At 55.0% G+C, this 24,399-nt stretch overlaps 7 protein-coding genes across 7 annotated transcripts; 3 read left to right on the forward strand and 4 right to left on the reverse strand.

Moving 5' to 3' along the window:
* Positions 1-53: 53 nt before the first annotated feature.
* Positions 54-4,283, forward strand: JCM15063_002417 (uncharacterized protein; the record flags this gene model as incomplete). Its single annotated transcript, XM_076677517.1, has 4 exons — positions 54-897; positions 968-1,043; positions 1,117-1,179; positions 3,416-4,283. 4 exons carry the CDS (start codon positions 54-56, stop codon positions 4,281-4,283), a joined length of 1,851 nt encoding a protein of 616 aa, XP_076535215.1.
* Positions 4,284-4,437: 154 nt separating this feature from the next.
* JCM15063_002418 (uncharacterized protein) lies at positions 4,438-7,551 on the reverse strand (the record flags this gene model as incomplete). The annotated part of the gene is made up of 1 exon (XM_076677518.1): positions 4,438-7,551. The coding sequence occupies one exon, from the start codon at positions 7,549-7,551 to the stop codon at positions 4,438-4,440; it is 3,114 nt and encodes a 1,037-aa protein (XP_076535216.1).
* A 1,086-nt stretch (positions 7,552-8,637) lies between these two features.
* RFT1 (glycolipid translocation protein) lies at positions 8,638-12,665 on the reverse strand (the record flags this gene model as incomplete). The annotated part of the gene is made up of 9 exons (XM_076677519.1): positions 8,638-8,725; positions 8,827-9,592; positions 9,664-10,270; positions 10,335-10,504; positions 11,155-11,299; positions 11,369-11,764; positions 11,832-12,125; positions 12,204-12,293; positions 12,360-12,665. 9 exons carry the CDS (start codon positions 12,663-12,665, stop codon positions 8,638-8,640), a joined length of 2,862 nt encoding a protein of 953 aa, XP_076535217.1.
* A 2,059-nt stretch (positions 12,666-14,724) lies between these two features.
* JCM15063_002420 (OTU family ubiquitin thioesterase) lies at positions 14,725-15,813 on the forward strand (the record flags this gene model as incomplete). Its single annotated transcript, XM_076677520.1, has 3 exons — positions 14,725-14,983; positions 15,067-15,331; positions 15,396-15,813. The coding sequence occupies 3 exons, from the start codon at positions 14,725-14,727 to the stop codon at positions 15,811-15,813; spliced, it is 942 nt and encodes a 313-aa protein (XP_076535218.1).
* Positions 15,814-16,245: 432 nt separating this feature from the next.
* JCM15063_002421 (uncharacterized protein) lies at positions 16,246-17,862 on the reverse strand (the record flags this gene model as incomplete). The annotated part of the gene is made up of 3 exons (XM_076677521.1): positions 16,246-16,380; positions 16,450-16,755; positions 17,566-17,862. 3 exons carry the CDS (start codon positions 17,860-17,862, stop codon positions 16,246-16,248), a joined length of 738 nt encoding a protein of 245 aa, XP_076535219.1.
* A 1,542-nt stretch (positions 17,863-19,404) lies between these two features.
* JCM15063_002422 (PDGFA associated 1 family protein) lies at positions 19,405-20,482 on the reverse strand (the record flags this gene model as incomplete). Its single annotated transcript, XM_076677522.1, has 5 exons — positions 19,405-19,463; positions 19,537-19,627; positions 19,701-19,761; positions 19,830-20,267; positions 20,418-20,482. The coding sequence occupies 5 exons, from the start codon at positions 20,480-20,482 to the stop codon at positions 19,405-19,407; spliced, it is 714 nt and encodes a 237-aa protein (XP_076535220.1).
* Positions 20,483-22,027: 1,545 nt separating this feature from the next.
* JCM15063_002423 (uncharacterized protein) lies at positions 22,028-24,331 on the forward strand (the record flags this gene model as incomplete). The annotated part of the gene is made up of 1 exon (XM_076677523.1): positions 22,028-24,331. One exon carries the CDS (start codon positions 22,028-22,030, stop codon positions 24,329-24,331), a length of 2,304 nt encoding a protein of 767 aa, XP_076535221.1.
* Between the last annotated feature and the right edge of the window lie 68 nt (positions 24,332-24,399).

Here is a 24,399-nt window from a genome sequence, read left to right on the forward strand (position 1 = left end):
TTAGCGCGTTCCTTCTTCTTTCCCCTACCCAGTCGACGGTCTCCTGTTTCAAGATGAAGGACAAGCAGCTGTACCCACGTCCGGCTATGCCTACCAAAGCAGAATCGTTCATGTTCCGCCCGTCCTCGCCGATCCGCACGCCCTCGACACCCTCGACGCGTTCTTTCTTCTCACGCTTGCCTAAGCCTTCGAAACCATCGCCAGAATCGACTCTCATCCCATGGGAGTCCACATATCCCGCAACGCCCGAATCTGCAAGCTCGATGTCAAGATCGCTTTTCGCTACTTCGCCGCAGTCTCCACCGATCTTGGACATCGTGCGCCCCACTTCTCCCGCTTCGACGTACTCTCGAGAATCTACCACTTCGTCGTCGCGGTGGAGTAACAAGTGGGGTCGTGGGAAAGCAAGCAGTACCACTAGGCAGCATGACTACAATCGCGGCTACAACGAATCGTGGGATTCCCATCCGAGCCAATCTTGGCAGTCGAGTGATTGGCCACAAGAGGAGGAGGAACAAATGCATTTGAGATCCCCTTCAAAGCCAGAAGCGAAGCGGGAAAAGGTCAAACATGTTTTCGGATTGAAGAAAAAGGGCAGCAATTTCTCATTGCGCAGTTTCGTCAAGGCAGTCGGGAGGGACAGTCGATCTCGGACTTCGGCAGATTACGGTTCGACACCGCCCGAATCGCCCGTCTCCAGCTTCACGCCCTCTTTGCACAGACAGCGCTCGTCTCCTGAGATTTCAAGGCACTTTGCTCGTTCTGCCTCGAGCTCTCCGCTCCCGTCACCTATCTTGCCTTTGTCTTTCTCGACAATGGTAAGGGAGAGAACGGTCAGCTCCCCGCTAGGCATCATCGAAGAACAGGGCAGCGTCAAGGGCAAAGCAGCCAGGATACGTAAACTTGTTTCCGAATTGTCTATTCCTCGCCAAGTCTGTACAGCTAAAGTTTCTCGTGACGTATACAGTCGGAGAAGCGATTGTACCTCAGGGAAAAGCAGCTCGCTTCCTCGGAGTCGAGCGCAAACCGACTCTCAAGCAGAAGTAAGTCGAACTTGCCGCTGCTCCCCTTCGTGATGAACCGAGCTGACAGCTTCCAGCTTGATGTTTCTTTCAGGCCATCGATGAGCTCGCTCGCCGACTCGATGCGTAGCGGTGGCACCCAGAAGACAGTGTCTGAGTCGACCGATACGTTCGACTCGCCCCCTCCGTTTTTGCGCCCCCTCCCGAGCGCGCATAGTGAACGCCTTTCACCCTCGAGCGTACCTGAGCCAATTCCGCAGCCATATTCTCTCTCTCAACCCATACAGCTGAAGAAGCATCAACGAAACGAATCGGCGAGCGATCCGTTTTGGCACACCGATCGAAAACTTGGACTGGCTTTAGATGTTGGATCGGTCATGGCTGAAGCTCCCCGAGCCGGTATCTCTGAGCGCGACGCAGCTAGCAAGGCTGCCAAAGAGACGCTGGAGTCTACGCCATCGTGGACGTACATGAGCGAGTGCCGACCGAGTATTTCGCCGGTTCAGGAAGAGCTCGACCTCGATCCGACAGATTCCGTCTACATCGGCTCGAGCACACATGCCGCCTCTCTACGTTCTATTTCGGTCGACTTTGCGCACTTGTCGACGTTTGGCTCGTCCAGAAGTTTTTCAACCAACCATGACGGATCTCATCCGGTCTCTGAGCGGCTTCGCGGTTCGCCATTTGACGCGGATTCTCGCATCTCGCTCTCGTTCACGAGGAGTTCGCTTTCGAGCTCGGACGACCAGCACAAGCCATCCCGCAAGCTCACATCACAGTCTCCGACTTCCTTGTCCCGGACACACTCTCGATTATCTCAAAGGAAATCTGCGCATGCTTCCGTCATTTCGCGACCTTCTACCGGCTCCTCGTTGGTATCACTCCCTCCAGGTACCTTGACGATCCCTTTGCCTCTGAACGACGTTTCACGAACATCTTCAAGCTCGTCTCGCCAGGATGGTAGCTTGTGCGAGGTTACGGCAGTATGCGCACCTCCTTCCGTACCCCTACCAATACCCATACGATCGCCTGTTTGTCCATTGCCACCGATCCCCCACCTCGACGGCTTTCCGCCTTTCCTTGAAAGCGCTCCGAACTCTTTACCTTCCAACATGGTCATGCCACGCCCGAAGCCCTTGAGAAACAACACAGCGGAATCGACTGCTTCTGTCGATAGGAAGACCTGGCAGCACTCGAATGCTCTTCAGGCCCTCGAAGGAAGATGGGCACGCTCACCTGCGGTCACCGAATCGGAGACGTTTCAAGATGGAAGGGGTAGTCGGAGACGAGCTGCTCGCGACCGAAGTTTCGATCAGCTGCAGGATATGGACCACATTTTGGTTGGAGAAGGACAGGAAGAAGTACTGACAGAGATGAACGAGTTCACGAACGAGAAGAACGGGAGGAACAGTGACTCGTTTTTGAGCTTGAGTGAGGAGGACGAGGACTGCCAACCACCTGCTTGTCGACAGGACGCCAAACCGATTACCTTCAGCGATGATCAATTACAGGACCGGAACCAACGGCACAAATCGAAGCGGGAGCCGGTAGCGGTACCCTGCTCAACTCGTTTGCTACCTCCGCTTGCTCCACTGGTTTCAAGCCCTGATGCTCCCGTCGCAGCCGACCTCGTCGAAGTAGCTACAAGCTGTACGAGTGAGGATTCAGGCTCAGACCCTTCAGCCTCAAGAATGCGACCGTATGCGACAGTGCCAAATCGCCCTCGCAGTGAATCGCTTTCGTCTACTCTGTCCCGCGGCTCTCAGCTCTCCATATCCTCTATGCTTCCTACCTCACCCGCAGATATCACTGCTTCGTCCTTCCCACAACCTCCCGTGACCATAATATCTCGTCTGGATCTCGCCCAACCCCTTTGATCGCTCAAATCTAGTGTACATTATTCCTTCCAGAGACTTAACTTCTGCCGAAGAAGCACATCATACCTGAACATGAGCAGATGACTGATCTATCTCGGGCGGTGACGGAATCCCGAAGAAGCGGATCTCGGCTATAGGTCGGTGCATGATGCTCGAAATTTTATGCGCCTGAGGGAAATCTGAATGAAATCCTGACACCTCCTTTGCGATTATCAGCTCTTGGACCGGACGTCGCTTTCTCCACGTTTCACTCGTGCGTCTCTGCGTACGAGAATCTGAGAATGTGCACCTCCTCGCGAGTTCTGGCAGGATGCGTCCTTTTTCTTCTCAGATCTCGGACGCGTCCAACTCTTCTCTCCGAGATGCTTCCCTACTTCTTCCTGTAATCGATAAACGCGCAAGTCGATAGCCGGGCGAAGAACGTTCAGGTGTCAGCATGTCTGCATTGAAGCGCTTGTATGTCGGTCGCATTTTCCAGACATGCTCTCCGTCTGTGTACCTGACTCTTTACCACAGGTCACGTCAACTGGGTATCTCTTCAGAATCCGCGACATCCCCGGAAACTGCCGGAATCGATGAAAAGCACCCCGCGATTCCGGTCCACTTTCTGTCACTGCCAATCCCGCAGCTCAACATCACCCCAGCATCTCCGGTTATTCCCCAGGACAACGACTACGCTCGGTTTGCATTGTCCGAGCGAGAGGACAACCCACCTGAGACGCGATTCGGTACCGACTCACCTGAGCTTGACGAGAAATCTGAATTTGAAGACGACGTACCTGCCTACGACGAGATCTCGCTTGCGAACGCGCATCAGTCCTCGACAGATCAAGAATCACGACGTTCGTCGTTCCCTCGATTCCTCCACCCCGAACATCTCCCTCCTCTTTCGCCACCTCGTTCGATCAACGAACACGAGGGTCGATCTCGCAAGCGCAAACTCTTACTCCTTCTGCGCTTGTCGATCGTTCTCATCGTGATGGGGACGGCAATCGGCTTAGGAGTTGGACTTTCGAAACCCAACAAATCGGCGACATCTCAAGACGTCGGAGGAATCGCTCCAATTCATCATCCAACGTCGACCGGTCCGACCGCAGCTCGTTCAGTCAACACGGTACCTCCAGCATGGACGAAACTTTCGATCCCATCTTCTTCGGGCAATGTCGCCTCGAGTCCAAGTTTGGCAGCGGTTTCGGTGGCTGGCTCGAACAGCGTCGCGTCGGGTACAGCTTCACCCACGAACATAGCAGTCATTCCCTCGAAAGGATTGGCCGGAGTTCAATTACTGCACCAACGAGATCTTGAATCTCACACGAAGCATACGGTTCAGCAACGAAGAAAGCTGCGTCAGTTTGGTCAGGGTACGGTCGCCGGTTGGAGGTGACCCGGTTTTTGATCCCTCGTTATATCTTTATTTATCGTCTAGTCTCTCCTTGTATCCACTCAATGTCCTCGTCTCACCCACCAACGATGCGAGCGAGAAAGATCGAGAGTTTGCTAAGGTCGAATGATCAAGGTGTCAAAACATCGACTACACATTACCCCCGTCTCAGACCTCGTAATCTTGCGACACGCTCAAAGATCGCCGATGATTCTCGTTCTTGTGATCCTCCCCCACCTTCTCGCAACGCTTTCTCATCCATCGCGACCGCTTCCCTCCAAGCTTCGAGTTCATCAGGACTCTCGACATCGAGTGCCCTTGCAACGTTCGAGATATAGTCGAGATCCGAAACGAGTTGAGCCGCTCCAGGTTTCGTCAAACGTGTGAGACTTGGCAAGATCGAGACGGTCAAATGAGACAGGATCGAGAGCGTGAGAGACGAGAGCCAAGTCGCAATGACAGTCTCAGCCGAAAGCGGTGTGGCAGCGACTGAAGCAGGAGTCGTAGTTGAAGGCAATTGAGAAATCGAAGATCGATGTGATCCTGATCCTCCTCCTCCACCGCCGGATCTCGAAGAGTTGTTGACTTCCGAGAGCGTGGGACGATGTCCACTTGATGAAGTTTGACGCAACATGGGAGGAGGTTCTGGGTGTTGCAGCGCACGCAATGCTTCGACATCGACAAACGGCAACGTCTCGATCGAGTACGCCAACGCGTCATCTTGAGCGTACACCTCAAACAACCTCGGGAGGTTGAACAGTCCTTCTCCAACCCTCGAGATCGTTTCGGTTGGCGAGAGCGAAAAAGTCGGGATCGAGAGGTCGAACGCGCCTTTGTTTGCAGTTCGATCCGACGTCGTTGTCCAACAGGCGAGAGTAGCATAATCGCCGAGGTGAGAGAGAAGGGGGGCAAGGATCGTTTCGTGGAGGAACAGTTGAGTCGTCCTGGTGAATTCAGTTGTCGCTCCTTTCGATCTCGGCAACAAGAACGCTGCTCGCCCGCCCTCTAGTCCTTCAAGCATCGTCGCGAGTTCGACCGAGTTGAGAGTAGATTGTCTCAGGAGCAAGATCTGACCTTTGGTCGTACCTGGGATCGTGAACATCGAAGGGTGTTCCCGAGCTTGCTTGACCGAGTGATTCAACATGATCATCCGACTTCTGAGCTTGCCTTCAAACGCGTGTAGCTTGTCTCCCATACTTCTGCACGCGTCGAGCAACCTCAACCCGAACTGGAACGTTTCCCAATCTTGACTCGAGTACTCGAGCCCTTCGAGCACCATGTCGTCCTCGCCTCGACGCTCGTTGCGATCGTCGTCGGCGTACAGTCCGAGATCGTCCTCGTTCCTGACAATAGATCCTGTACCTCCCTGTCTTCTCCTCTGGTTCGCTTCGACCCTGCGTCTCGAAACCTGAACCAAGTCCTCCTTGCGGTGATCGAGGAACCCGACAAACTGTTCGTCGAGGATCGAGACTAACCCTCTTGCGGCGTATCCGTGGGTGAACCCCAAATTCCTTCCGATCGCATCCTCGAACAAGCCGAACAATTTGTTGACTCGTTCCAACAACACTTTCGGTCCCGTTTGAGTTGACGACGAGGACGATACTGGTGTCCCAGTTCGATCGGTTGCAGCGAAACTTGTGACAGTCGGATCGATCCAGTCGCTCGGATTCCTTCCGACGATGTTTCGTTCAATCTCGTACGTCAAATACTGTCGTTCGAGACTCGGGTACTCGACTTGGAGGTCAAAAAACGGTTCGTACAGTGCCGTTTCCCACGCTCTCACAACCGCGGCAGAAGCGCCAAGATCGTCTTCGCCGTCCCCGAGATCGAGTACGTCCGGGTCAACGACGAATTCAGGATTCGAACCGAGCGCGTACGAGATGGAACGTGCCGAGATTCGTTTCGAGAGTGAACGACGTTTCGACATGCGACGATGTTTCGTAGGGGTCATGGGACTCGCAGCATTCGAAGAAATTGAAGTCGAACGGGTCGTTTTCGTTGGAGTGTCGGTTGGGGAAGGAGACCCTGGTATATTCGCAACGGACGGTTGAGTCGGCGGTTCGAGTTTGGCAAAGATTGTCTCGACTTGCACGGCGAATTCTTCCGTCGCTTTGAACGCGACAATCAATTCCGGCAAGACAGCAGGGCCGTACGATTCGGTGATCGAGTGAAGGCGTTGCGGGAACGAGGGGGACAGGCCCTCGAGGGTCGTTTCGATAAAGGCCGACAGGGTAGGGATTGGATCGGGAAAGATGGCCGGGAGGTAGGTACGCTCCTCGGTCAAGAGCGAGAACAGTTCGGCGTAGAAGCGAACGAGGAACGTCGAGAACTTTTGAGGTGCTGCAGGCGCGAAACGTGTGGAAGAAGAGTCGCTGGTTGAGGAGGGCAACGCTGGGACTGGTGGCAAGGCCAAAGTCGAAGGCGATTCATCGACGCAATCGACGAGTTGCGCGGCAATCCACCCTTCGATCAAGCGACTTCGTTTCGATCCAAAGTAGTAACTCCTGAACTCTTGCTCGCGTTGGATCATGCCGAAAATGTTCCACATCGTCTTGCATGCCTTGACGTCACGTTCCCGAATCGCATCGAGGAGTCCGCTCGAGAGGTTCTGTTCGAGTTGGTTCTGCAACGAGACCATGAGGGCTCTGCGCGCTTCGTACTCTGCCGTGTTTTGAAACACAACCATTGACCTCGCGGCTTCGGCGAGCCGTTCGGCCGCTTTCAAGTACTGTCCGTCTTCAGCGACGAGACCGGTCACTTCGCTCTCGAGCGTACTCCAACTCTCGGCCTCGCGCAACACGTCGCGCGCAGCTTCCATTCGAGTCTTGACGAGGTCGAGCACTCGCATACGTTCCAACACGGTTCCGACGGGAGAATCTTTGCCGAATCCAGTCGAACGTTTCCGAATCGCGTCGAGGGTGAACCTCAACAACAAGGCGTTCTCGCGCATGAGTTGCAAATCGAACGTCAACCTCGGTACGCTCGTGGTGATGTCGGCGATCGCACGATCGAGTTGAGTCGAAGTGTCGTGTAGGGTCAACTCGAGCGAATGCACCGTGTCGGTCAACGCGTGTTCGATCGTGGTGAGGGACATGTCTGCGGGAGTGTTGCGAGGGATTGTCGACGAGAGGATCGAGTTGAGCCAGTCGGATTCGTTTGTCCAAGTCGCTGCGGTCAACGTCGAGTAGTCGATGTCCGCGAGGGAAGTGTCTCGAGTCGGAGTCAAAGTCGACCCATTCGTCGGAGGAAGCGACGAGTGTGATTGTGACATCCTGCTTGGTGCTCCTGCCTGTCGTTGTCAAGCTGCGAACTCGGGACCGGCGGCAGATCAAGCGGGGAGGAGAGCCGACTGCGGTTAGAACGACGTCTGGTCAGCCCGCATAGTCACAAGATCCTCGACATATCGGCTGGTCTCACGGGCTCGGGTTCAAAAGTACAACAAGCAGGCGGACGGGATGGACGAGGGGGAGTAATTGCGGACGCGTCTCATCGCTAACCTGCCACATCATCAACCGATTGGATGTGTCGCAACTCGCTCTCACGCTCTCGTACAAAGGCAGTGCATCTCTATTGTGTCAACGATAATGTACAGCGAAAGAGGGATAATCTCATTCTTCCTCCTGACGAAACACGTACGCCCCTCGATGCCGGACACTGGCGAAACTCGCGAGGCTCAACTCTTGGTCGATCGTCCTATACGATTTGAATACGAAATGTTCGCTATTCAGTGAGAATCTTCCCAGATTATCGAGAGAGTCACGAAGAGGCATACCGTTTCGACATTTCGTGAGCCCAAGTAACCCCTTTCAATCTGGGAGCACTCGACAAGATCCCAAGTGCGAGCAGCGAGAAAGATATCAAGGCTTGAGCCAACACCTGAGAAACGGACATGACGAACAATTCAGGACCTCATCAGATCTCGAAAGAAGAGGAGCAGAAGACAACACGGACGGGTACCGGTACAGGGCTTCCAAAGGTTGAGACTGCAGCTTGACCTGAATGCAGTACTGCGCTGCGTGCTAAAGCGTTGTTTTGTTCAGGTTGAGTGACTTGGTCTTCCTTAGAGAGAGAGGGGCCCAAAATCCTGGACAAGCGAACGTACCAAGCCAAGCGAGGTACGCAGAGTGTAACAGAGACAAGCTCGAGACCAAGATCAACAGTTTTGCGAGCATGTCGTGCGTGTGCTGTAAGTGTTGAGTGCGAGAGTCAGGAAAAGGGGGGAAATCGCTCAAGGCTGTGCACTACGAATTCAACCCGTCTTATCCTCTTCTTTCTGAATTTTGACGAGGAGTGACAAGCATGACAAGATATACACACAGCAATGAATTTTGTCTGGCTTCTACAATTTCTAAAACCCTCAGAGTTGTTTCTTATTTTGTTCTCCCGCTCGTATCGTCTTGAGCTGTCTGAACGCAGTCGCAAGTTCTTGCCGCTTCGACAGAGCGCTGCAAGCACAACATCAAGAAAGGTGAGTTGGACGGAAGAAGAAAAGGTGATTTTCGAAAGCAGGACGAATGAAATCCAAACTTGCATCGTTGCCAAGCACGCGATTCCAACGATCGCACCCGTTCCAAAGTGCTTGATCAACCCCGAAAGTTCTCCTTTTCCCGAGTGAGCCCACCTCTGTTCGCTGGTGCGACAGATCCAGTTCCCGATACCAAACACCACCAAAGTCGAGACGGAAGGACCCCACGTTGACCATTTGAACGCTCTCGCGACGCGCGCTTCGTCTTGTTCCCGTTTGACCTTGTCCTCTTTGTCGTCTCCTTCGATCGAACGTTGCTGCTGCAATTGTTCCCGCGCATAATTTTGAAGAAACACACTCGAGAAGGCGATCCTCATGAGCATGTTGATCGAGTTGCCCAACACCAACCCTCGACTGCCCCACCCGTCTTGCCTGTACATCGTCTCGTACACGACGAGTGCAAACACGATGGTGCACACAGTCCACCACGAACTGCCTCGTTGCAACCATTTCGGATCGGCGAGCGACTGGAACGCCGATTCCAACACTCCGTTGAACGCGAAGAACGGCAACGAGTACATGTATGCTCGCAACGTCGGACCAGCACTCGTGCGAGCCCATTCGGAACCGAGCAAGATCGAGAGGAGAGGCGTGATGTATGAAGGGACGAGCAGGACGAGTACGAGTGACAGGTGCGAGTAAAACGTCAAGACGAGCGAGAGGTGATGCGAGATTGCCACCAGTCGATCGGTCGCCCTAGTCGAAGCGGTCGAAGTTGAGAGTGAGGAAAAGTATAGTCGAGACGATTCCTCGATCGGTTGAAACACGATCCTGGCAATTAGAGAACCTGGGAACAACAGATGGAGAAAATCTTGTCAGTGATCGATGTTACTTCGAAGGACCAAACTTGTCGCTTGCCGTAGTTGAGCGCAATCGCATAGGGACCGAGATCTTGAGCGTGGCCAAATTGCGACACGGCGAGCTTGTCGCCTTCGGTCAAGACTTGTTTCACGACGCTCTGTTTCGTCAACTCCCATCCAAGTGCCGTCACGCGGTGGTCAAAGTACCCTTCGGGCCCCTGTCGCCCGAGGCGCCAAGGTGCCACCACTGCAGGTTCTTGCGAGGGTTCGAGAGCGTTCGTGACCGCGAGTCTCAGGCCGACAAAGAGCGTGAGCGAGTAGACGACCTGTCCCCATCCGTACGCTTCGATTGCTCTCTCTGGTATCGATTGTAACGATCTGAGTGCGACGAGCGTCGCAACGGCTTTCGTAACGACAGCGATTCCTTCGACACGAACACGCGCCGGAGTGAGCTGCTCCCATTGCGCGAGTGCCACGAGGTAGTACGGCTCGGCCGCGAGTTCGACTACGGTCGAGATGGCGTATAGGGCGAGAGTGAAGTGGTTCGCGGTAGCGGTGGTGCGCGCGAAGAGGTAGAACACGGGCAGTACGAGCGGGGCGAGGAGGAGCGGCAGCGTGCGAGCCTGTCGCTCGCTTCGAGTTGCAGCATGGTCCGACCTGGTACGCTGAGCGAGGGAGAGTCGAGTCAGTGAACCTCCAAGTGGGGAAATAGCGCGAGAGGGAACTGACGACTGCGGCACCGCGAATCCCTTCTCTAAGGAGGAACAAGAGCGTGTCTCTGAGCGTGTCGTACTGGAGGGTTGCAACGCCGAATGCTTGCGGGGTAGTCGACCGCAACAAGACTTGGTTCAATGCGAACGAGAACAATCGAGAAGCGAGCTGCAACGCGACGAGCGACACTGTCGTCGATAGTAGCGCAGGTCGAGTCATCGCATGGGCTCGACGATCTCACAGAGAGCTAAAAATCTAGAGCGCCAGAGCCGCGCGAGCCGAAATAGTGAGCGACTCGAAACTGACATCTTTACACTTACGAGCTTACGAAATGTATCTGGCCAGACAATAATCAAATGTTATGATAATTGCGTATCTCGTGGCGGGCGAATGTGATTCTTCTATGTATGCTACGTGATCTCCTTCTCGACTGACTGGGATCGTCTCTGATGTCTGACGTTTCGCTACTGTCCAGGCTTGAGCACGCCAGATACCAGTGTCAATTCAACCAAACAGAAATTGGTAGAACAAAAATCGATAGTGAATAGATATCGACACTCGAGACAAAATGAAGGAATTTCCTGAGATGTGTCGATCCTGAGAAGCAAGAGAGAGGTATTTGGAAACCAAGGGGGAGAGAGAATCGAGACTTCCAGTTCCGGTGCGCAAGACCAGCTTGGAGCGCAAGGCCGGATTTAAGCGAAATACATTGTTTGCTGGCGGTGCGTGAGGTGGTGCGCGGCGAGCGAGTGTTGATTTTCCGACTTTGCCTTGAGGCGAGGCGGACAGACAAGAATGTCACTTCTCAGAGGGCTCGTGCGAGAGGCACAAAGGGTACTTACGACTAGCTTCGGGAACCCGGTGTATACGTAATCTTTACCAAGCGCTTCTCGACGAAGCGCTTCAGCAACGAGAAATGCTTCAGCAAGGTACGCATATCTGTACTTTCCCGGGTGGTATCGAGGTAGCTGCTTCTCGTGCTCCTACAGGCAGGCTATACCATCTTAGCGGCTTGCGCAACAATCGCTTCCTTCGAGGAACAACACTCTTACCGCTGTGAGCCAATCTTCATGGAGTCGGTTCCAGACATCGTGAGGGGCGAGCTTGCCCTCGACAATGTCGTATTCGAGTTTGATGACGTCCTCGAGGAGGTGTTGGAGCATCCATTGAATTTCGAATTCTGGGCGCCCATCCGCTCGAAGCGCTTTTTCAACCGAAGCCACGGTGTCGCGCAGGTGCGAGTGAAAGTCCTTCCAGCCTGTCTTTCCGAGAAAGGATCGGTACTGACGTAGCCCCCACTTGGGGTGCTCGACCTCGACAAGCGCGGCTAAGACCGAGCCAAGGCTTAGCCAGATGTTTAGAGTCGTGAGATCTTCTTCGAGTCGAGGGAAGTGAAGTGCGTTCGCGGGATCCCGCAAAATCGTTGAAAATTTGTGACCGGGATTTCCCTTTGCGCGAGAGGGGACGAATCAATTCAGCATGTAATCTTCATCGCTCCTCAGAATGGAAATTCACCGATTTTGTCTTCAGAAGGCCTGCCAATAGTTTCCATAGCCCTTCTTCATCTTGACTCAAGCTACTGTGATTCTTGTAACAGTACCTAAGGGTATCACCGACGGTTTTCATGACATCGTGTTGACGCTTCACGTCCATAGCACATTCTTGCCAAGCCACTTGAAGTCGGTTGACCATGAAGCTGTGAATTCGATCCCAGCCGTTCTCGACAACGAGCTGATGTGTTTTCAGGATATTGGCCTCCGTACCCAGATTAGCGAAGATCTCCGTAAATTGGTTTACTTGCACGAGGATCTGCATAGGAAGTGTTGTCAAACGATCAACAGCGACTCGAGACCGGAAAGTACGCCGCGACTGTGCCGATGTGCTCACGGTGATAAACGAGCAGGGACTCGGCGACATGCCCCTCTGGACCCTTTCATTGTACAGATCGATCCACTTCTTACCATGCATGATCAGCGGCTGTCCGTGTACGATTTAGCTTGCCTGGGAAGACCGCATACTGAGGCTGAATCCTGGTGAGCTTACCACTTCTTCCACCGACTTGTAGTGCTTGTTTACGAGCGTTTTGAGAGCATCTTCAAGCTCGAGGAACTCCTTTGCTGGAAAAATGTCTTCCTCCTCCTCCGAATGAGGGGACTTCAGGAGTAAACTCCCAGGGTGAGCCAGTTCCCACATGTATTCCTGCAGAACACCGGTAGCTTGGCGAGCCCAGTCGTTCCACGATACAGGCGACGACCCAGCGGGCCAGTTCTTCTCCAGAGTCTTGAGGTGGTCCAGGATGCGCGACGGGTGAGTTCTGAGGAACGACGATTGTGTAATGTCACTCGCCATGGTAGGAGTGGAGTGCTCGAGATGGGAAGAGCAGAAGCGAAAGAGACGTGGGCAGGAAAAGGACAGTGCAGCTGATTGCGCACGAAGCCCCAAAACTCCGCGGTATCTCGGACAATAGGAAGCATTTTGACCGTCCTGTAATCGGAATCGCAAACCATGGACACGGGCGATAGGTCGAGCAAGAGCCAGGAGCTGCGCCAAGTATCCCAAGCGAGGAATTGCGTCGAGAATTTGGCGCAGTTTCGCGCTTTGGGCGGCCGTAGAAGAGTTTAGCGTGAGCAACCAGAGCATGTATCGCGAAAGCATGTATCGCGGTGGAAGAGATCGAGAGCTTTCGATAGCGGAAATCGAACAAGCGTCAGAATGGAGACAATACCGAGAGAGAGAGATCGAGGGACGAGGAGACGGAAGGTAGAGAGGCAATATGGTGAGGAAAGAATGAGAATGGGGTTAGGGTGTTTTGGAGATGATCGGAACATAGAGAGGTGACGATTTCTGCTGCCGAGCCGACAACGGAAGAGGTTCGTCGGGCAGGAAACGGAGAAAGGAGTGGAAGCGGCTCGGGCGCGAGTTCAACTTGCAGCCGGAACGCATACGTTCCGAGTTCAGGCTTTCACCGTCCCAGGCGTTGGATTGTGGAGTCTGACGCTCTTTGTGGTGCATACTCTGTCGGTTCCCTCCATCGAAGGAGTGTCCCGTGACCGGATCGGGGGGAAACGCAAGTTGTGAGCTCTAAGGTTCGAGCATCGCAGCAGAGCGCGACGAGGGTCATCGCGTCTTTCAGGAGGTGGTCGTAGCGTGTCGATAAATCGAAAAGAGAGAGAGAAGCTTGTTGTCGCCTCCGTCGAACAGACGCCTTGCCGATCCAGTGGGCGGCGGGAAGATGCAAAAGGTCAGTACACAATGCTTCATTCCGTAAGCGTAACCGACGTGTTGCACGGATAGGGTGACGCCCGCGGGGAGCTCGGGCACCCCCTCGGAAATCGGCCCGTTTTTTCTCCCCTCAACGACCTTGCAGGAAGTCCAGGTCGTCGTCCCGAGCAGGAAACCCTTCGCGAGCGAGAGAGAGGATCAAATGATATTGCGGATCGTCCGCCGTGCAAGGGCCCTAAGCTGAAGCGAGCCGGAGTACTGACCGTTCGAGCGTTCTCCATACTGCGAGGAATGCGATCACTGGCCCCCAACTTGCCCCGGAACTCAGAATGGCCGTTCTTTCGGGATCGTCGGCATGCATGTCGCAGGTCACCGCCGGAGTGAGCGAGGCCTGAGTTATACCCATTGCAGATCGTTGCGGGGCTGCCGCGCGGCCGAGTCGAGAGGCGAGACGAGCAAGACACGCACAAAGACGAAGTCAGAGACATCCGAGCGCGTGGAGGAGGTCATTTTGGCCGGCCTCTTGAGGTATTGGAGACGCACTCGAGCCGGCTCGCATCGAACGGCGATGTTGTAATCGAGCGTCCACCGTTGACGATCCGCCGGTATCGAGTGAGCCGTCCGGGCTATGTGGACCTGTACTGCTAGAGCTCGACGTCGCTCTTGAGATCGGCCTAGAGCCTTTCCTCTTCGTTCGATGAACAGCGCGACTGCCATGACCATCTCGCGAGTCTTCTGCCTCACGCACGGGTTCATCGAGTCCACCGGGTCTTGTGCTCGTCGTATCGTCTTGTCCAGCCCCTCGCCACGAGTTTCGAGTCGAGGTGTGTGAAGTCTCGCGGCACATAGTTGCGCACCTCGAGCTGGTCGACGAGCCCTGTGCGAGCGGGGGAAACAGCGCGAGAGGGAACTGGCGACTGCGGCACCGTGGATCTTTCGTCTCGAGTGGAGTAAGACCGCATCTCTGAGCGTGTCGTATTGGAGGGTCGCGACTCCGAAATCATGAGGAGTAGTCGACCGCCAGAAGAATTGGTTCAACGCGAACGAAAACCGACGAGCGACACTGTCGTCGATAGCAGCGCAGGTCGAGTCATTGCATGGGGTCGAGGATGCTAGCGAGAGTCGAGAGCCGAGAGCTGGACGAGTAGACGTCGGATCGTCTCTCCACTTTTCGGCATCTGGCATCATGGCTTCCGAACTCGCTTCGGCTTCGACTGAACCACCGCTCGGAGATCTGACGGATGCCGAGATCGCTCAGCTGACTGCGAGTCTCAAGGAGGAGCAGGCCAACTCGAGGCCGCTTCTCGGGAACATTGAACCGCTCGAAGACTTGCTGCGCGAGTACCAGCCCACGTCGGGCTACCACGCCAAGATCCAGCGCTTGATCTCGGACGGGTGGACTGGGATCAGGCGATCACGTGGCGACGGGGACTGCTTCTACCGCGGTGAGCCCTCGTTCTCGGACCTCGTTTCGTCTGTTTCTCTCTTCTGATCCCATTGATCCCGTTCTCTCGCTCGGGGGAAACAGCATTCATCTTTTGCCTCCTCTCGACGTATCTCGCTCGACCTGCCGTCCACTCTGCTCGATTGCTCGCGACGTTCGAGTCTCTCCTCGCGCTCCTCTCGGCATGCGGGTTCGAAGAGATCGTGTGGAGCGATTTCTGGGAACCGTTGCGAGACATCCTGCGACAGATGGGTCCCGAGCAGAAAGATGGAGGAGCTCGCCAAGATGGTCAGCCGAGGCTTGGACCGGGACAGCTGCTCGAACTGTTTAACGATCAGGAAACCAACAGGTACGGCCTTCCATGCTGATTTTAGGTCAATGTTAATACACCCCTGATCACACGTGGTCTATAGTTGCATCATTGTTCATCTGCGCCTGTTGACTTCGGCGTACCTGCGAAGTCATGCCGACGATTTCACCCCGTTCCTGTTTGCGCTCGAAGACGATCCTCGGTTCCTCACTCGGGACGGTCCTCTCGACCTAGTCACGTTCTGTCAATACCACGTCGAACCCGTCAACCGCGAAGCGGATCACTTGCAGATCGTCGCGTTGACTCGTGCACTCTCGACCCCGATCAGGATCGCGTACCTCGATCAAAGTGGCGTCGTCAACCAAGGAGGAGAGGGAGGGGATGAGCATGGACTACACGGTACTGCAGTCGAAGTCAACTTTATCGAGTTTGAAGAGGACAGGGCAACGGAAGACGGAGTCATCACGGTCGATGGAGCTTTGTTGTACAGGCCCGGGCACTATGACATCTTGTATCGGTAGACACAAACATCTGGTCAAAGCATTGGGTGTCTCGGGTGAGCGAATGTGATCTTTCTACGCTACTTGAACCTCCTCTCGACCGTCTATCATCTCGATATTCTCCAGGCTCGAGCACGCCAGAAGCCAGTGTCAAATCAAACGAACAGAAATCGATAGAAACAGAAATCGATAGTCGAGACAAAACGAAGGAGTTTCCCGGGACGTGACGATTTCGGCAATCAAGAGAGACAGAGAGAGGTATTGGAGAACGAAGGGGGAGAGAGGGAAGTCGAGACTTCCAGTTCCGGTGCGCAAGCCACCGGCTTGAAGCGCAAGAGCAAACTCAACCAACGTAAATTGCTTGCTTGCGGTGTGTGAGGTGGTGCGCGCAGAGGGAGAGTTGGTCTTTCGGTTTTCGCTTGAGGTCAGGCGGACAGACGGAACGGTCACTTCTCAGGGCTCGTGAGAGAAGCAGAGGGGACTGACCTCCAGCTCCGGGAGTGTCTGGAATTTTCCACGCAGCGCTCCAGTAAGGTACGGATACTTGTACTTGCTCGGCTGGTATTGAGGTGGCTGCTTCTGGCCGTCCTATAGGCAGGCGAATCCATCTCAGCGGCTTGCGCAACAATCGCTTCTTTCGAAAAACATCGCTTTTACCGCTGTGAGCCAATCGTGCTTAAATTGCTCCCATGCCTCAGCAGGTGCGAGGTGGTCCGCGACAATATAGTATTCGAGCTTGATGAGGTCTTTGAGCAAGCCCCCGAGCACCCGTTCGACCCTGGAATCTGAGTGCTGCATCTTCAGGAGCGCTTCTTTCTCCGAAACCAGAGCGGCGTCCAGGTCCCAGTGGAAGACCTCCCAGCCTGTCTCTTGGAGAACGTCGGTGTACTGACGCGTCGTCCACTCAGCAGGGTATTTGACCTCGACAAGCGCCGTTCTGACCAAGTCAAGGTGTTTCGAGACCTGACAATCAGACATTATCGGCGCTCGGTCAATAAAGGTAGCTGATCCGTTCAAAACAGGTCTTTGAGCTCACTGTTGCGAAAGTAGGTGGCTGAGAATCGCCGGCGTCAGAATGTGCAGACAGAGCGGAAGGTTGCCGAAACTTACTTTGAGTTGAGGGAGGTGAAGTGCGCTCGCGGGACCCTGCAATATCTGCATCAGGTCTGGTCTGGGCACTTGCGACCATCTTTCTGCCTAGCGCGGAACGTGACGGGTTGATTAAGCGACTAATCCACATTGCTCTTGAGTAAATATATTCACCATTGCGCGCAGGCGGCCTGCCAGTACGTCCCATACCATACGTGGAGTCATGGTGACGTTTTCGAATCCCAGGCGACAGTACCTACGGGTGTCGCAGACGGCTTGCAAAATCTTGTGTTGATGCTTCAAGTCGAGAGGATGTTTTTGCCAAGCCACTTCAAGTTGCTCGACCATGAAGCTGCGAAATTCGTACCAGCCTGTCTCGAGAACGAGCTGATGTTCTTCTAGTATGTTGGTTGCCCGTTTCGTGAAAAGGTCCGCGAAATCGTGCACCTCTACGAGGATCTGCAGGCGAAGTGGTGTGAGTCAATAGATCGCGACTCAAGACTCCATGAAAAGCGCGCCGCGACCGCGCCGACGTGCTCACGGTGACAAACGAGCAGAGCCCCAACTTCGTAGATTGTGTGTCGTACCTGTTGATCCAAAGCCATCCACCCACAATCAGGGGCTTTCCGTGTGTCATTCAGCTTGTGAGTATTGTATACTGAGGCTGGATCCTGGTGAGCTCACCACTTCTTCGACCGCCTTGTAATCCTTTTCTACGAGCTCCTTCAGGGCAGTTTCTAGTTCGTGGAACTCCTTGGCCGGAAAGACATGTTTCTTCGTAAGAAAGCTCTTCTCGTCGAAGACACCCTCGGAGTGGGCCAAAGCGATCACATATCGCTGCAGAAAGTCGATGGCATCGCTGCGCCAGCCCTTCCACGATGCAGACTCCGGCCCATCGGGCCATTTTCCTTGAAGAATCTTGAGGAGCTTCAGGATGCGCGATGGGCGAGCTTTGAGGAAGGAGGTGTTCGAAATCGTCATTGTGGAAATCGAGTGCTCGAGATGGGACGAGCACAACCCAAAGAGACGTGGGCAAAAAAAGGACAGTCCGACAGCTGATTGCGCACGAGGCCCCTAAACTCCGCGGTAGATCGGACAAGAAGAAGTACCCCGACCTTTCTGTTTTGAGGCCCGAATCGCATCTCATGAGATATGGCGGAAAGTCCAGCAAGAGCCAGAAACTGCGTCATGTATCCCAGAGCGTGGAATTACGCGAAGGGTTCGACTTCAGTGTCTCGCTCTGGAAAGCCGTAGAAGAGTTCAGCGTGAGAAGCCGGGATTTATGCTGCGGTAGAGGAGACCAAGTTAGCGAGAGAATCGGGACGGGATCGAGAGAGAACGCGTGAGAGAAAAGGAGACGAAGAGAGGGAAAATGGTCGGAAAAGAATGAGAATGGGTAGAGGGGATTTTGAAGATGACCGGAAGATGGGGAGGCGAGATTCACTGCTGCCGAGCTGACGACAAGAGGGGTTCGGGCGGGAGAAAGGGAGGCAAAAGCAGCGGCTCGAGCGCGAGTTCGAATTGGCGCCCAAACGGACACATCCCGGATCTCGGGCTTCACCGTCCCAAGCGTTGGATCGCCGAATTCGTCGATACTTGTAGGGGTCGCTCTGATGCTCACCCGGATCGAAGGAGTGTCACATGCCACAATCAGGGGGGTCATAAGGTGTGAGCTGTGCGGCTCGAGCACCGCCCTCGAGCACGATAGTGGCCATCCCTCCCGTCGATAGGTGGTCATAGAGGGTCGACGAATCGAGGAGAGAGAGAGAAGAATGGGGAAAAGCCGTGAGCGACAGAGGAGCTTGTTGTGCCTTCCAACGAATAGACGCCTTGCCGATCCGGTGGGCGGTGAAGCGAAAGATAAGACCGGTTGATGGTACTGCATTCTGTAAGCGAAGAATTGCGGGATAAGATGATGCCGGCAGGGAGCTTGGGCATCTCCTTGGGGTCCAGCCCGTCCTGATTCCTCCGATTAGTGTCCTTGCAGGAAGTCCAGATCTTCGACAATGAGGGAGTCTTTCGCGAGGAAGCGGCTCAGGCGGTATGGCGGATCGTCCGTCGTCCGGGGGTCTAAAGCCTGACTGCATAGCTAACTGGCAATCCAAGCCCCCAGGTTACGTCCAACAGCTGGAGGTCGAGACACTCCCAGTGCGTAGCGTGCATGTGGCGCAGATCATAGAGGAGGAGAGACTGGGCACCAGGGCTGAAGTGGAGGGGCGCCTTAAGTCGGTCACGCTTGGTCACGATAGCCGCCCGAACTGTTGTTCCGGCTTGTCCCTTTACAGCATGACTTGCTTGCAGTGTATCACAGCCTGCTATTGTTGAGCTAGCGGTACGGCATCTGCACGATTCGAATCTACATAAGCAATCGTTCGCCAACGTGAACCCGGAGATCCCACATGCAGCTGGGAAGTCAGACGCTATTCAAGTCGACCAATAGCGACATGACGATAAAGTCCGGTCTGGAAAGCAGGCGAAAGTCGATGCAACAGGTAGCAATACAGTGACATGGTGAGATAGTCATTACTTGGCAATCTTGCGTCCCGACTTTGCGAGTCCAGCAACCCTCGCGGCTTCCTTGTCTACAAATCATACCGACTTCGAAAGTCAGCGTGTATGATTGCGCAGCACACAGTGAGAGCATCGGAAACTGACCGGCAGCTTCCTTCTCCTTGGCAGCCTTCTGAGCTTCTCGCTGTTTGCGAATCGCTGCGAGTCGGGCCATATCTTTCTTGGCTTCATCAGTCTGTTCGTGGGATTCAGAACCGGTCTCGTCAGTCTCGTAATGTAGACTTAATTGAGCTCGTGGCATGAGTTACCTTTCCAGCAGCGTGCAAGGCTTGATACCGCTCTTTCGCAGCCGCCTTTTCCTTCTCTTCCCTGTTCCACGAAAGTCATCATCAGGTGAGCTGTCAAGTGGAGCACGAGAAACACCAGCGAGAACTGACCTCTCTCGTCTGCTCATCTGCACAGGTGCACCCTTGTTGAGGTTTTTGGGCGCATCGTTCGAAGTCGTCGGTTTCTTCTCGACCTTCTTCGCCGTTCGATCTTGCTTGACCTGTTCCGCAGACTTGACCGTCTTGCGCTCTCCGAGACCCCTTCCCCCACTCGAAGCCGAAGCTGTCGTCGTTGCAGGAGTAGCCGGTTTGGGTTCGAGGTTTGTTCGACCTAGACTCTTCTCGAGTTCTTCGGTTTCTCGTGCTTCGTCTTGAGCAGTCGGAGTCTTTTTGCTGATCTTGCCTCCAAACCCATCACTCTCGTCCGAATCTCCAGCTTCATCGTCGTCGTCTTCTTCGGAATCGGAGGAAGAGTCGGCCGCTTCGTTCGTGTTGTCGAGCGAGAAAGGGTTGTCGTCCTCTTCGGGTCCTCGGAAATCACGGTTGAACCTGCAAACAGCGAAGAGTGCGTAACAGAATAGCGGATTGACGTTGGAAGTCAAGAGAAGCGGACAACAACGACGGATTGTAGCATGTGACGAGCGGAATCGCAGAAATCAGTCTCGTGCGTCAGACGACAGTACAGGCACTTAGACTTACGATCTGCCGCCTCCACGCTTGATCTTGAGTCGAGAGTCGCGGACCCTACAGGCAGGCAAGAACATGACGTGAGCTGAAGACGTTGCATATCTACGATACAATGACGGAGCTATGCGCACATGCTTGCAGAGATGTGAGTGAAGGGTGCAAGCAGAGTTCGAAGTGCGAGTGTATGTGGATGTTTCAGCGAACAAGACGGCGCCAGTTGATCTACGCGCTCTCTCTTCCTCTCTCCACCTCTCGCTGTTCTCAGCCTATCCTTGCGTACCCGTAAGTTGTCACATCATTCGGCTTCACGACTGTCAAGCGCATTCTCTTCTTCCTCCCACACTGCACGCTTCCGATCGTCCTGCTCTCTACTTTTTCTTTGGAAGAAAGGAGTGATCGGCAGCGCTCTCCTTTCTTCTCGTCTCGAGAAAGAGGGAGCGCGTTGTATACTTGTCGATGCTAGAGCACACACACGCCCTTGTTTGACAGTCCCGAAGTCTTTTACGAAATGCAGGATGCTGATAGTTTGTGGCTTACATTCCTCCCAGGACACTGTCGGCAGAAGCGTTTTTCGACATGCGACCCGACTGAGAAGATACTTGCTAAACTTTCGCCATCCCGCGGCCGACAATACCAAAATGTGACACCATCCGACTTGATTCTCGGTCACCTCGCCGGTCGATGCCAGCCTCTCGACATCTCCGATACACTCGTTGCGATGTGCTGCAGGCTTGCTGTATCCGACGAGCTCGCTTGCCTGGTACAGCATCGCAATCGGTCGACGGCATCTGATCCATTCGACCTTTCGAAAGCTAACACATTCGCCAGCTCGCCCACTATGAAACGCCCGACAGAGTTGAACTTGCTTGGCGCATTCTGCGCCAGTGCAGTACGTCTTGCTGCAACATGAATCATGCTTTTTCTGTACTTGAACCGAGAGAAGAACGGTATTGCGCTCCCGCCGTCGCGCCAGTGCTGACGAGCGGTCAGAATTCGAGTATGGAGCTGCTTGCGACAACCCACGCATACTTCTGAGATCTCGGAGCGTGACCATACTGTAGACTGGCAGTACTAGTTACTGGGATTATGCGACGTTCTTTTCCACGCGGACCATCGATCAGCTTGGTCAAAGTGGGTACTCGCCGAATGATCTGACGGCTAATTGGCCGCATTCGCGGAAAAGGTAAGGAGCATGTGCAAGGGGTCAAGCCGCACGTACGGCACGGAGCGTCTCGACACGAGCTTCGGTCGTCGCAAAGGAAGAAGGCGCTTGGCAGCGATTATAGCTCGTGTGTGCACGGGCAGAGACAGAGGGATCGAGAGCGCGGACGTCGATCGACGGAAAAGGCTGGCGGCCGACCGCGTGCGCGCGACTTGCCCGATGCCTGATCATCTACCAGTCGCCCCAAGTTGTCGTCTGCGCTAGCTTCTCCCTCCAACCCTCTGGGGGACTCCCCTCTACCGGTCCTCTGACCGCACCCTCCCTGTCGATTCCCGCGCGACCATGTTCCTCCAATAGCATTCACCCGATTCTCTTTCACCTGCGTCTGCACGCCAGAGTCACCAGCACAAGCGACTGCCGAACGCGACGAATCAACGTGTACAGGAAGCTCTCGCCAACCATGCTCATCGAGGGGATCAAGTTTAGCTGCGGCGTCTGCATCAGGGGTCACCGGCAAGCGAGCTGCACCCACGCCGAACGCGAACTGTTCGAGGTCAAGAAGCGCGGACGACCAATCACCGCGTGCGAGACGTGTCGAATCATCCGCAAGGAGAGCAACTCGCACCAGACTTGCAACCACTGCCCCAAACCAGACTGTCAGTTGCCCCCTTCCTACTCGCTTTCTCTCCCGATCGAGAGCCTGACCAGTGGTCCGGTTATAGCGATCGAATCGGGACTCGTCAGAACCTTGCCGAATGGCGCATCCGATACTGCCTCGATGACCCTCGTACGCCGTGCCTCGTCCGTCAGGTCGCGCTCGTCTGCGTCGTCCGCGTCGCAGGTCTTAGCTGCGAGCCACCCCGGAAATCTCGCCAATAGCGTGCAACCCGAAGAGGATCTCGCGACGCTCGGACGCAAGAAGAGTGTCAGCAAGTCTCGTCGCAAGGACTCGAGCGCGGTTCAGAAACCTCACGACCTTTCGCATGGTCACTCGGCGTACCACTCGACTCATCTCTCTGCGCAATACTCGCCTTACACTCACGCTCATCCGCATCCGCCCAATCACGCGCCGCTTGGACTCCCCCCTGACATTCCCGAACCTCCGCAACACCGCAACTATCCCGCCAGTCTCCCCCCTTCCCTCTCGTCGTCTACTTCCGAATCACGACCAATGACGAACGAAGAACTCGCTTCGTCGTTCTTCTACCGCGGTTTTGAACGTCTCGAAACCGGGGGCTCTCCCGTACCGGCTCGACCCGACAGCAGTAACGCGAGCGTGAGTCCGATCAGCCCCAAAAGTGATGCCCTCGGCACGAAGACTGGTCTCCAGCTGCCCACAAACCCAACTCGGGAATCATCGACCGTGCAAGACCCGCCCTCGCCTCTTCACAGCGTGGCGGGCAGGCCGGTCAAGGAGCGCAAAAGGAGCGGACTAGCGCAAATGTACGGTGCTCCAGAAGAGGAAGACGAGGACGACAGTCAAGTGAAGGTTGAGCGAAATGCGATTGAGGCAGAGATCCGCTCAGCGAGCCTTGCCGCGTCGACGTCTCCGCTTCACGCGCCTTCGAGCTTCAACGATTATGCGTTCTTCGGCAACGTGACTTCGGACGCGCTACCTGTGGCTTCTCTTCCCGCCGTCGCCCATCCTTTGCCGGCGTGCGACTTTGCGGTCCCGCAGGCGTACGTGCCATCCATTGTAGACTACTCATCGACAGCTCCATCGGCCTACTCGGCATACTCGGGTTACACTCCACCACTGGAACGCTCACAGTCTTACTCGGTCGAAGAGGAAGATGATCCTCTGGGCGCCCTCGCGGGGCTCCAGCCACAACAGACTGACCTCGACATTCTCGAATGGATCTCGACGATCGCGCCTCTGCCTCCATCCTCGACCCCTGCGCTATCGCAGTCGAATGACCAAGGTCCTGCGTATGCTCCTTCGACCCTGCCGTCGTTCGAGTTCCAGCAGCACACCGAGCATTCCGTCACGACCCCGACGTCAACGTCTCTTCCCGAGCCATCGCCGTCGTCAATCGGCCTTACTTCTTCGGAACTTGCCGGGATGGTCCTGTCACCGAGCGAATACGAAGCCCTTACCACGTTCTCGCTACCGGCCGATCCCTACGCGCTGCCTTCGAATCTCACCGTCGCTTCCGCTTCGACGGACGATCTCTCGCCGTCCTCGACGTCACACTCGCTGCCACAATCATTGTCTCAAAGCCAATTGGTGGACGGGGACACGACGGACGAAGACGATCACTCGTTCTTGTTCTCGCGCGAACTTGAGCCGGCCCCGCCTTCGTTCAATTCGGCCGACATTCACCTCGAGCGGTACGGGATCGACGAGTCGTACTTTGCCCGGCTCGGATCGTTCGAACCTACCGCGACTCCGACTTCGACGCCCGTTTCGGACGCGCTCGCGGGATGGGAACAGAGGATCGAGCAGACAAAGTCGTTGATCATGCGAGAGTTTGGACAGAGGTTCGAGGCAGGAAGCGCAGGACAGCATGAAGTGGATCCACCGAGGCCTTCGACTGCAAGAGCTGAACGACAGACGGGATCGTTTGCAACTCCAGACAGCAGCGACGAGAGCCGTAGTAGGGATCGCTCGAGTCAAGCAGGGACGCAGGACGAAGGATCGAGAGGGATTAAACAGGACCCTGCGACCCTGGCGAATCAAGATCGAGGAATCAAACAGGAACCGGGGACTCCAACAGATCAAGAGTGGTGGACCAACCTGAACGAACCTGACCGCTTGATCTGATTACCTTTCGGCGCTGATTGCACGCTTTCCTCCACTCTCCGAGATTTTTGATCGCACTATGCCGTATA

This window comes from Sporobolomyces koalae (genome assembly GCF_050403365.1).
Source record: "Sporobolomyces koalae JCM15063 DNA, S_koalae_JCM15063T_v1_ctg9, whole genome shotgun sequence".
Taxonomy (NCBI): Eukaryota; Fungi; Basidiomycota; class Microbotryomycetes; order Sporidiobolales; family Sporidiobolaceae; genus Sporobolomyces; species Sporobolomyces koalae.